This window comes from Nyctereutes procyonoides, unplaced genomic scaffold (genome assembly GCF_905146905.1).
Source record: "Nyctereutes procyonoides isolate TBG_1078 unplaced genomic scaffold, NYPRO_anot_genome, whole genome shotgun sequence".
Taxonomy (NCBI): domain Eukaryota; kingdom Metazoa; phylum Chordata; class Mammalia; order Carnivora; family Canidae; genus Nyctereutes; species Nyctereutes procyonoides.
Window position 1 is genome coordinate 12,834,729 of NW_026575036.1, and position 13,144 is coordinate 12,847,872.

At 34.5% G+C, this 13,144-nt stretch overlaps 1 protein-coding gene across 9 annotated transcripts in view; it reads left to right on the plus strand.

Annotated features, from left to right (window-relative positions):
- The window catches only part of CCDC91 (coiled-coil domain containing 91), a 364,665-nt gene that overhangs the window by 188,104 nt on the left and 163,417 nt on the right, over window positions 1-13,144 (plus strand). For all 9 annotated transcript variants that reach the window (XR_008663567.1, XM_055318678.1, XM_055318677.1 and 6 more), the window contains one exon: window positions 10,553-10,660. Coding sequence is in view for 8 of the 9 variants with exons in the window: in XM_055318678.1 (XP_055174653.1) it covers window positions 10,553-10,660 (108 nt within the window). In the remaining variant the exon portion in view is untranslated. The remainder of the gene's footprint in view (window positions 1-10,552; window positions 10,661-13,144) is intronic.

The following is a 13,144-nucleotide window of genomic DNA, read 5'->3' on the forward strand; positions in this document are numbered from 1 at the left end:
GCTTCCTCAGCAGGTTTCTACATCTAATAATAATGCTGGAAGAATAATTATATAGTGATATCTGTAAAGAGTATCATTTCTGTAATTCTGGTTAATGTGTATCAGTTATGTGGTTATTTTTTAAAAAATTATTCATTCATGAGAGAGAGAGAGAGAGAGAGAGAGAGGCAGCACAGGCAGAGGGAGAAGCAGGCTCCCTGAAGGCAGCCTGATGTGGGACTTGATCCCAGGTCTCTGGAATCATGACCTGAGCCAAAGGCAGATGCTCAAATACTGAGCCACCCAGGTGCCCAGTTATCATCTCTCCTTATTCCAATGAACTGAATCACCATCAAGATATATCTGGATTCAGGCATTTCAGTTTTAGTGCCTGAAAAGTGTTATGTAATTAGACCTGAGGGGTGAAAAATTGATGTGTGTGTATGTTATAGATTTATTTTTTATTCTTTTTTTTTTGGCCACCAATATTCCAGTTAGTGAAAGACTGCATACTATAGTTCTTAGAGGCAGAAAAGATAAACTGATGAAAGTTATTCTTATACTCATTTAATTTTCTAAGTCCAAATGGGGATATGTACACAAAAAGCTACTTTAATGTTTTAAATCTTTTACCTATTTAAAAGGATGTAAGAGAGGAATGGTTAGTTGTATTATTTCCTCTGAATTATAAAACACAGGCTCTGAGGAAGGAAAGCAGAGATGTAATAACCAGTGAAATGTGGGAGAGTAGTACATTAAGATGTTTGTGACATTTGTAATTAGTGTGCAACCCACTATCATAATTTTTGGTTTCGATTTTTATCTTTAAATTCATGTTACTCAGCTTTGGGGATACTTGATATATTAGAATATAGATTTTATACCAAGGATAAATGATTAGGCCAAAGAAGAATTTACCCTATTATTTTCAAAATATCTTATTTTTTGTGACAAGGTAACATACTTGCAATATAAAATTCAAAAGATACGGAAGGCACCAAGTTCAAGGGTTATTCTGTTTTCAGTGTAGCAGGATATTCATGTAACCAAATGTTTTTAGTAATTAGTCCACAGTAACAACCTAATACAGGCTAATGTTCAGCCAGCAAGCACCACTTTGTGCCATTTTCTAATAGTGAAATACTTCTATACCAGTTAGATATTGACAATTCTTTTGAAACATTTTAATGATTTTGTCCATTCATCTGGGGCTTCTCCCTTGTATCCCTCCAGTATACAATCGACCTGGAGCTTGGCATTGCAGGAGGCCTTTGCACCTGTTCTGTTACTGGGGATGGCACTTCTGATTGTTTGGTGCCCAGTCTGGCAGATTTGAAATATTTTATGCATCACCTCAAATATTATCACTTCTGTAATATACAGCTAACTTTTAACTGGAAAAGAACACAGTTCAAGTATCTTACCTTATCATCATTCTTTTTATGATCAAAAGAAAACAAAAAGGCAAAATTTAATCCCTGTCAATAGTCCTCTCATAAAATTGGTCTTAATCTTGCTCCATGTTGTTATCTTTATAGAGGGAAAAAACATTCTTTTCTAATCTTTGAGATCTATATTTGGCGAAGGATGAATCTTGATTAGTTTGGAGGAAAATTCTTCACTTTAATTATCTTAAATCTAGTAATTAAAAAAATGATCCTATCTTAAATCCACATAGCATCAGTTTTATTTATGATGAAAAAGTGAGGAATTTAGTTCTCAGATATCAGCAACTGGTAGAACAATCCTATTTTGAAGTATCAATATTAAGAATTAAATTAACAATCATAATTTCATAGAACCCCTTTGTCATTGACAGAAAAAAACTCTATTGTTCTATTTATAAGATAAGGAATTGGGCAGCCTGTGTGGCTCAGAGGTTTAGCGCCGCCTTCAGTCCAGGGCCTGATTCTGGAGACCCGGGATCCAGTCCCATGTCGGGCTCCCTGCATGGAGCCTGCTTCTCCCTCTACCTGTGTCTCTGCCTCTCTCTCTCTCTCTCTCTCTCTCTTTCTCTCTCTCTGTCATGAATAAAAAAATAAAATCTTAAAAAAAAAGATAAGGAATTTGAGACATAGAGAAACACAATGCTTTTATCAAACACATATAAGGAGAGGAGGAGTTTTATAGAAAAACCAGGTCACCTGGGTGGCTCAAAGGTTGAACATCTGCCTTCGGCTCAGGCCGTGATCCCTGGGTTCAGGGATGAATCTGGCATCAGGCTCCCCAGTGGGAGCCTGCTTCTCCCCCTGCCTATGTCTCTGCCTCTCTCTCTGTGTCTCGAATGAATGAATGAATGAATGAATGAATGAATAAATAAATAAATAAATAAATAAATAAATAAATAAATAAATAAATAAATAATCTTGAAAAGAAAAGAAAAGCCAGGTCACTCAAACCTTGATTCAGGACTCTTCAAGTTATACTGCCTCCCTGGAACATCAATACATGTATATTTAAGCCAAATATTTCTGACATTTAGATGAGATCCTTTTTTTTCCATGGTCTCTGATATCTCAGAAAATGAGATGCATAGTTCTTTAGTGTAACCAGGTGCTTTGTTGTTTTAGTCACAATTCTTTTTTCCTTTTCTCTCCCTCTTTCTTACTTTCATTTCTGAAACTGTAGCTCTTACTCAAGTCACAAGGAACAATATTGTGGCATATCCATGTGGCAGCTTTTCAGAAGTTTAAAGTGTCTAGAGGCAGACATGCAGAGCCTCTGTGCTGTACTTAATTTTAGAAACTTCTTAATTTTAATGTGTTGTCCATGGCACAAAAGAAATTTCCCTGGGAGACTTCTGTGGTGTTTGAGGTAACAACTCTTATGTTACTAGAATCCCTTAACAACAAGGCCAACAGGAATGATTCCCTCTGTCCTGAAGATTTTCTTTGGCTTTGACAGCCTCCCCAGCACTTTATAACATGGCTAGACTATATTGAATTTCCATGTTTAGATCTACACCCATAATTTAACATTTTTCTTTTTGAATTGTATAGTAATTCAAATACATAGCACTGTAATTCTAATACATAGAAAAACCTGATGATCACTGCAATCCCAAACACTTGAGATCTGCAACAGGATAAATTTTTAATAACCTTAGTGTGACCTTGTTAATTTTCCTTTTTTAACTGAAGGAAAAGAAAGAGAGAAGTCTTTTGTTTTTTAAACCATTTTTTTCCCATAATTTTAGGGAGTAGTTTCTGTCCTCTTTTCTAAAAAGAAGTGTGACTAAATCCGTCACTATCACTCCTCAGACATACTTTGGAGAAACATGAACAGTCATTCTCCCCAAAGGTTGAATTCACAGGGCCTAACTTATGCCAGCCTGGGTAGCAGGAGACCATGAACCTAAACTTGAATTTGGAGCCAGTTTTGAGTAAATGAAAGCCTTAAATCCAGATCAAAGTCTTTCTTAAATCCAGATCAAAGTCTTTCTTCTAGAGAGTTATACTCCCTAGTCCTTTTTACATTGCACTTTTAAATCACCTCTCAAGACTCCTAACTCTGGGAAACGAACTATGGGGGGTGGTAGGGGAGGTGGGCAGGGGGTGGGGTACTCGGTGATGGGCACTGAGGGGGGGCACTTGATGGGATGAGCACTGGGTGTTATTCTATATGTTGGCAAATTGAACACCAATAAAAAATAAATTTATATAAAAAAATAAAAAAATAAATCACCTCTCAAAGATAGATTTTAATCACATTATTTATTTTTGTATCCTAACAAAATTTGCTAAAATGTCTAAATATTGTTTTAAGAGAGAACCTAATATTCTCTTCTAATACATCCATATTCTTTTCTATACATCCATCTCTTCTAATATTCTCTTCTAATACCTTAACTGGATTACTAGCTCACTGATCAGAGGCCTATATATATATATATATATATATATATATATATATACACACATACACACACACACACATATAAATATATAATATCGGTTTATATGACCTACAATACATCAGAGTATCGTTTTTTTTTTTTTTTTTTTTTTTTTTACACTACAAGCCATCAAAGCTAGAGATTGGTGTCTTAGACCCTTAAATTGGCAAGAGGTATTTTTGATTAGTCAAGAGTCATTGAACATTAAGGCAATTTGGAAACCAGGCTCAATATTTCGAGCCAAATCTAGTCAGCTGCCATCATTTGAACACTATGTCTTAATTTTTACAGTCTTTGTTGTCAGTTAATTTATAAAATAGGGAAAGTTAAGTATTATAGAAGAACTGTATGCTAATAGAATGTCCAGATGAAATTCAAGTATTACTTGCCAGATATATTTGTAATATATCTATGGCACTTTTTGTGAGGATATGAAAAACACTTAGCTTGTTCTTGACAGGATTAACCCCTGGAAAATTGCATTACTCTTACTTTTACTGAATAAAAACAATGTTTATGCATGGTACAGTTATAGGTTCTTAAGTTCCTTGTATATGAGTAGCCCAGATAGATCAATCTTCATATTTTTATTTTTCACAAATTGTCCAGGAGAAAGCTTAGCTTTGAAAGCATTTGAGTGCTTTTGGTACTTTGCAGTGCTGTTCAAAGATATTTTAAAAATTAGATTATAGATACTTCCTTGTTTAAATCCTTTAGAGGTTTTTCACTGAAGTTAGAATAGAATTAAAATGCCTTTTCATGGTTCTCCTTGATTCTGGTCCTCTACCCACTTTTCTGAACTCTGAATCACCTTTCAGGCGTAGGGATCAATAAGAACACAAGTCCCGGGGCAAGAATTTTGACCTGGTTAAGGATAAAAAGAAGCCTGCTATAGCTATAGCATCTGGTAGAATTTTCTAGTTCATATAATCCACACTAGCCTTTTTGCTAGTTCTTGAACTCATCAGCCTTAGTCCTACCCTTGGACTTTGCACTCTTTTCTTTGATGGAAATGTTCTTCCCCCAGACATTTGGGGAAGAATGGCTGAATTTTTGTTCACTTTGTGACATCTTTGCTCTATTTGTGGATCTCCATATAGCTCTTCTTGACTATCCTTTCTCAAAAATTTTCTTTTCCATTTTTTCTCTTTTTATCCTGCTTTATTTTCTTTACAGCCTGTAATGCCATCAGAAATGGTTTGCTGTCTACATTCCAATCTTCCTTGTTCTCCCCACTCACTTTATCCCCTTGCCAATAAAGTAAGTTCCGGACAGTCTGGGTCACGTCTGTTTTGTTCACTCTGGTATCCCCAGCACCTACAGCAGTGTCTAGAATAAAACATGCATTCAGTAAATATTAATTGAATAAATGAAGAATGAACAAATAATTAAGTGGCTCTAAAAATAGAATAAGTCCTTAGTTCATGAAGAGAAATCTGCTTTATTGGGTTAGAACAGCTAAAACAAACCAAGAACAAAGTGGGTGAATCTGAATTCAGTTCTTTGCTTCACTAAGTCTTTTCATGTGTATTGGGGCATGTTTCTTAAGCTCAGTGTCTGTTTCTTTATCTGAGAAACAGGGATGTAGAGTTCATGGAAAAAAGATGGATGAATTAGTTGGTGAAATGACTGAGATTCATTTTTCCAAATGCCTCAGTCTCAGTCAAGGAGACTCTTCCTTTTGAATAACAAACTTGCTTGCAATATGTTAGAGAAGTTGAGGTTGTATTATAAGACATGTTAATAGTTTAACAGCCTTGTAAAATTTAAAGTAATATTTTGCTTAAAAAGAGCACTTCAATAGAAAAAAAAGTGAGAGTATCCATTCAGTGTTTTAACTTACTCATTTTGCAGATACGTTTTAGTTTTGCTTATTTTAATTAAAAATTGGAAAAGATCTGAAATAAATTTTTGAAATGCAAACTGGTATTTTTTCAAGAAAGGTAAAATTGTGCTTGATTTCGAATGACCCTTTACAACAATTAATTTGTACTACTGTAGTCAAAAAGCTGAACTAAGAATATAATTATGGACATCATTAACATCAAAGACTTCATAGTCCTCTATGAAGAGACAAATAATCAGGCTTGGACATGCCAAAATCATGGTTGGTTTCCTCAGTCCATTCAACACATATTTGTTTGTTTAATGTCTTCTGTGTGTTAGGTAAGATTGCAGATGTTTTGGGTAGGTACAACAGTGAATTAAAGATTCTTATTCTTCTAGGGCTTAAATTTTAGAGGGGCTATTTATTCTATGCCTTGCTTATAGCTTGCTCCACAGCTGTATACCTTTCTCCATTTTACAGTATGAGTCAGAGGATTGATACAGAAAATTTGGGGGGTGGCTTTTAAAAATCCTCTAATTATTGTTACTTAAAATAAGCTACAACATGTTCTTTGAGGTTACATGCTAAATACCAACATGATATTAATGTTTTGAAGACCATCTGGTTCTTTAGACACATCTGCTTTGCAAATCTGGACAAGTTGTTTAATTTGATGAGGCTGGATCAAATCTATAAGAATTGAGCTATTTCAAAGGAGAAGAAAAACTGGATTTGTTGAGACAGTGGACTCTAGTTTAGATTGTAGCAGAATATTTAGGCTATAGTTCTTTTAAATTCCAGCATACGTTTAATTCCATTAAAAATATATATCTGGGACACCTGAGTGGCTCAGTGGTTGAGCGTCTGCCTTCGGCTTAGGGAGTGATCCCAGAGTCCCCACATCAGGCTCCTTGCAGGGAGCCTGCTTCTCCCTCTGCCTGTGTTTCTCTCTCTCTCTCTCTCTCTCTCTCTCTCTCTCTCACTCTCTCTCCCTCTCTCCCTCTCTCTGTGTGTGTCTCGTGAATAAATAAAATCTTTACTATATATATATATATATATATATATAGCATACTATATAAATATAGTACTGCTTATGAATAATAGGGTGGGGTAGTTTTGACTTCGTATATTTGTTTTCTGTGAATCTAGTAATTGTAGAATTTATAACATACTTTTCCTTGCAAAGACTCTGTAGTCCTTTGCACACTCAATTTATTCAAAATTTGCCCTATGGGATAGAAAGGATGGACATTTCTAGTCTAAAATAATAACTTAAAAAATTGAAATCCCTGGTAGAGATTAAATGTACTTAGCAACAAATTTAATAAATGGACTTTGTAATTATACTTTGAAGCTTAGTGAGCTTTCCGATGAGTATTGGTGCTATTCATTCTATGATCTTTTATTTTTTTCATTCAGGATTTTATTTAAATTCTAGTTAGTTACAATATAGTGTAATATTAGTTTCAGGGGTAGAATTTAGTGATTTTTAAAAATACTAATCTTAATCCAAGAATCATCGTTCATCAAACAGCTGTTGCCTGTGTCTGGTGTGTACAAGGAACTTTGTAGAAAGCTGTGTATGATACACAAAGATGAGTAAGTTAAACCTACAATCTTGTTTGCATATTTCAAATTCTTCTTAAAAGAAATATGGTCATTAGTTTTCCTAAGCTCAGTGAGTTAAATCCCCTGGGCTGGCACAGACTATACCTGATAGAACTGAGGCTAAAACCTAAATGTGTTAAAGATTAATAAAATTTTCCGTGCCTTTAATAGCATTTTTCATTACAGGATGTTTGTATACATCTTTGTTTTTCTGCCTCTACATACTATGAGGGACTTAATGCTTTTTATATTTGTTGAGGGTAGTTTAAAATTGTTTGTAAAGGAAAAATTATTTCAGGTACTTCTTTTAGTGTTGTTTCTTGTATCTTTGATATTTGTGGACATAATTACAGAGGAAAAAATAAATTGCAGGGAAATTTTAAAATTAACGTTCATCTTTATACTTAAAATACACAAGAAAGTTTTAAAAGCAATTATTGTGGTATATTACATTGGAAAATAAGTATCCAGTTTTATAATGATAGAAATCACTGTAAAAGTAATGGCTAGTATCAATTTGTGTTTGTAGCGTGTCCATAATGATTAATACTGTAGTTCTAAAGAAAGTGTTGGGAAGTTACCTCTTTTATTTCGACTGTGACACTAATATTACAATGTTCAATAGTAGTAGGCTACATTTTAAACAATCTTCTTACTGCATACAAGGTTTTTTAAATATTTGACATGTGCTTGTTTTAGTACCATCCTGCCTCCACTCTTAACTCCAGCTATTCTTACCTATTTAATATTCTTTACATATAACAGTGAGCCTTACAGACAGACTTCGGGCGTATATTCTTTGATACATACCTTGCATAGACCTAGGGTATGTGGTTATCTAGAGAATGTTTCTCTTCAACAACAGACTGAACTCAATGAGGAAAGACTTTTTTTTTTTTTTTAATCTTTGTATTCTTAGTACCTACCTTCATGTCCCTTTTGTGGATGGGTGGATTTAAGTAACTGAGTGGTGCTAAGATGAGAGGTTTGAACAATAAGAAGGCTGGTTACTTCTGCATAGCTTTTCACCATGTTCCATAACCACAGCTTTGACTGTTGACTCATTATTCTATAGTGCTTATCTTCTTGAAGTTTGGAAGAAATTGAGTATATGGTATACAAATCAATCACTAGGAAAAAATATTCCATTGTGTTTCTTTTTTTTTTTTTAAGATTTTATTTATTTATTTTAGAGAGATTGAGAGCACACATGTGCAAATAGGGAGAAGGGGAGATGGGGAGGGGAAGGGAGAGAATCTCAGGCGATCTCAGATCTCAGCTCTGAGTGCAGGGCTCAACACAGAGGCTTGATCTTACCACCCTGAGCTCATGACCAGAGCAGAAACCAAGAGCTGGAAGCTTAACAACTGAGCACCCAGACATCCTTCCACTGTGTTTCTTAATTATGATGAAAAAAAGTTTTAGTTCATTAAGTCACCTGTTCCTCCAAAGGATATAATCTACTGAAAATCTATATAATCTACTGAAGCTGGGTATTTAAACTGTGTGATTATTTGAAACCATGGCCAATAGGGAAGTGAAAAGTCCTTTCCATTAAGCAAAACAATTTTGTCATATCCAAGTCCCAAAAAAGAATGGCATTTTTTCTATCTACAGAAGATGTTGTGAATATACCCAAGAGAATTATCTATAACTATGATGTTCTTTAAATTTTCCAAGGTCCAACAAACAGTATATTTTGCCAAAGTTAAATTATAATTTTACATTAGCTAGCCATGGTTTAAGAGGTTAAATTTTGAAGCCTTACATAAATTAATCATTGTAGAATCTTTATTATTATTTTTATTTTTTATATTTTATTTTATTTAAATTCAATTTGCCAACAGTTATGGAATCTTTAGAGGATATATAATGTGTAAATGAAGGGCTGAGGCAGTTCTATTAAGCACTTCTTTAAATTTTAGTTAAAAATTTCGCTCAGAGTTTTGTTTTCCTTTACTAATTGGCTAATAATTATGCAACTTCAGAGTGACAACTATTGAATTATAGGAGTGGTAGCATCATCAGACAGTTTAACATTTGCAAAACAAGGTTAATTATCTGAAAATTTGAGACTTGTCCGGAGGTTTAAAAAAATATTTTTGTCTCAGTTTTTAAAAATATGTGCATATTTATTTAGTTCCTTAATGCATGTTGTTTCCAACCAAGTAAATCTATTTTCAAACAGAGATTATTTAAGAGATTTGGCTTATTTTTCTTTTCTTGGTGCATGTGCCAAAGGTCTGTTTTCTATAAGACATGTGTCTGTTTCAACTTACTATTTTGATTATGAGTAGTTTATTATCCAGATAGACCTTCAAAAATAGAATGTTTGCTAAAGAATTCTTATGTGTATGGTTGAGTACATATTTTAGAATGATTTAGGATTTATAAATAGCATGTAATATAATATTGGGAACATGTTAAGTATAACATATAATGCTTTAATAAAAAGGGGAGAAAAAAGATGATAATATTCTAAGCATTTCCAATAAGGAAGTGGGTGGAACATCTTCAAATGCTGATTTGGCTGATTTGGCTTCCCTTAGAACAGTGTTAATGTCCTTATATTTAACTGACTCAGGTTCCAGCATTTACACTACCCACTTCAGTTTGTCCAGTCTCCCAAGTTTTATTACTTTTTATGAATACTGCCTTGAGATTCTGACTTCCACACTTTGACTTCTACCTTTTTATATTAGGGGTGTGAACTTCCTGGGGGGCAGTTCTTTTATGTATGAAATTGCTCAGAGTTTCCATCTGCTTTTACTTGACTTGTGGTCTTGAAGATCATGCTTGGCCCATGGGACATTACAGTGTGCCGAGAGGATGTGGAGTTTTGTCAGCCAGTGAAATATGTCTGTTTTTTTTTCTTTCTTTCTTTCTTTTTTTTTTTTCTTTTCAGCAGCTTTCATACACTCTTCATCCTGTGTGGTCTTCAGTAAACTGAATTTATATTTAACAGAACTACTCACCCTCTTTATCATTTTCTATGACTTGGCCTTTTTTAAGGAGAAGGTGTGTAGAAGTAACATCTGAGCCAAAAAGCTGTAGTGTTGGCAATAGGAAAACCTAAAACTGAAAGCTTCAAGTAGGTTATATATGAATGTTTTCAATATTCACACGTGTGTTTTGTAATGCTGAAGAGTATCCTATTTAAGATACGTAAAACTGTCAAAAAAAAAATCCTTATGCCAACAGTAGACTCTGTGATCCCAATGACTTTTTGTGCTTGTTTTTAGGCACTACTACAGTCTTCAGTTAAGCAGCAAGTAGAAGCTATTGAAAAACAGTACATTTCTGCAATTGAGAAACAAGCACACAAGTGTGAAGAGCTGTTAAATACTCAGGTAATAAAATTGCACATCCATTATATATTGACACTTTTCTTCTAACTCTCCTCCCCTGAGAGCTCTATAACTGTTTATTCAGTTTCGTGCCATTTACTTTCCCTGGTGGATTTTGGAGAAAAAAAATATGCTTGTGTAAACTTAATGTTAAAGCTTGGGAGATTTATAAAAGACTAAAAATAGAGCTAAAGGCCTAAAATGCCTGGATCTCCCACAAATTAATGATGATTCTTATGTTAATTTCTCACTTATAATATTATTCAACAAATAACAGAGGCAAAGAGATGACTATGAGTGTATTAGGGCATGGGAAATGAGTTTTAGGAGTCTAAGACTTATAAATAATATTTAAATTTTTAAAGGCACTTACTCATGTTTGAGTTACTTTTCATCACATATAGGCACTGGTTTCTATTTGAATTTTTTGTTTCTCTTCTTGATTTAATGTCTTAGAAGCCGTTAAAAACATTATTCACTTATTTACATTGAACAAGCAATTGAAGGACATTTGTGGAGGTGTTCTATAAGTAATATATTCTCAGAAATACTTTTCAATAACATGAAATTTGGTAGGTGATAATACAATAAGATTTATTCATTTATTTATGAATTTATTTATTTGAGAGAGAGAGAACAAGCACACACACAGAGGGAGAGTGAGGATTGGACCAGACCCCCCCCTTTGAGCAGAGACCCCAATGCCCAGGAGCCCCAAGGTCATGACCTGAACTGGAGGCAGACACTTAACCAATTCAGCCACCCAGGAGCCTCAAAACCAGCTTTATTTAAGGGAGCTCTTTTATATTATGGGAAGAAAATACACTAAGAATTTGGAAAACAGAGTTAGGGGTAGAATTTAAATGGAGACTTATAAATATGCTACCCCATCCCTGAGATTGGGGTCAATTCTATTAAATTTTTTCAGTGTCGTTTTAATAAATGGCTTGAGAGAGGAAATACACAGGCAATTTTACAAGTTTAATACAACAATTATATTCTTTTGGGTGGTGAAATACTAAGTCATCAGAGGTATGAAGTGTATGACTTTGTAAATGGACAGAGGAATCACAGAGATAAACTAAGGTCACAGAACTGTGAAACAGCAGAAAGCATATATTGGCCAAGATGAGCCAGGTTATACCCTAAACTCTCTGGCTTCAGACAGCAAAGATTTATATCTTACTCATGCTACGTATACACTGAGGGTTGTCTTGGGGATTGGTGCTATGTTGTCCTTACCCTAGTAGTTCCTTTGTGGAACATTACCTGTTATCATTGCAGAGTGAAAAGAACCCCAGTCTTTTGCTTCTAGTAATTCAATATTCTGGAGTGGAAATGGCACTTTGACTCTCAGTTTTTATCCATAGTACTTCACTTCAACATAATGGGGCCAGCTAGTGAGATCCTACTATGAATCCGGAGGGGAAAAAGCAGGAAATACTTGGTTAGCAGCACTAGTTATACCACAGTTGGCTCTTATGGTTGCCAAATATTCCCAGTCTCCATCTTACAGGCAAATTTACTTACCCTGTCTCCTTAGGAGAAAATCTGAAAGTTCTGACCAGCTATGGCCTCAAGTTCAAAAGTCCAGGATGTTTAGATAATAGATAGGGAATGATGTCTCTACATTATCAAGTCCAGATATGTAGGCCTCTTTGACCTAAAGAACTAGAAACTAAAATATATGTTGTTTACCTTCAACATATTTGGTCTACAGTGGCAATATAAAGGTATTTACTATAAATGCTCTTTGTAGGAAGAATGAAGAATCAGAGAAGCACAGCTATTATTAGTATGTAACAATTCTAAAATCTCAGTGGACAGATTAAGTAAGATCTCTATTATGCAGATAGGATTGCTCTTTGATTGACCATGATTTTCTGTTTAGGGTTTAGGCACAGGTTTTCTAGTCCATTGTTCTTTATGATCATATAGATTTTAAATTTTTCAGTATCTTTGTTGGCTATATCTGAGTATTGGTGATTATACCATTTCTCAGACTGCTTTTTATTATAAAAAATTGGGATTCATGGGTCATTTTATTTTTTTATTTAAAAATGTTTATTTATTTGAGAGAGAGAGAGAGAGAGCACAAGAGCAGGAAGGAAGGGCAGAGGGAGAGGTAGACTCTTCTCTGAGCAGAGAACTCGACAGGGCTCCATCCCAGGACTCAGAGATCAAGACCTGAGCTGAAAACAGATGCTTAACCAACTGAGCCACCCAGGTACCCTGGCATGGGTCATTTTAGATAGCATACAGTGACAGTTCAGGGTAATGGTTCTTTTGGCTCCTTATCTGTTTGATTACAATCAGCTCCATTTGTCAAAGGCACACTCACAGTTATTTTATAGATCTATTGCCTACCTTTAATATATTTATATGCTTTTCACCCCTATATTTATTAGCCTATTTGTCTGTGTCTTACTCTTTTTCTGATTAAAAATAACTTCATTTATCAAACCTGGGTTGAAGAAACTCCAGCAG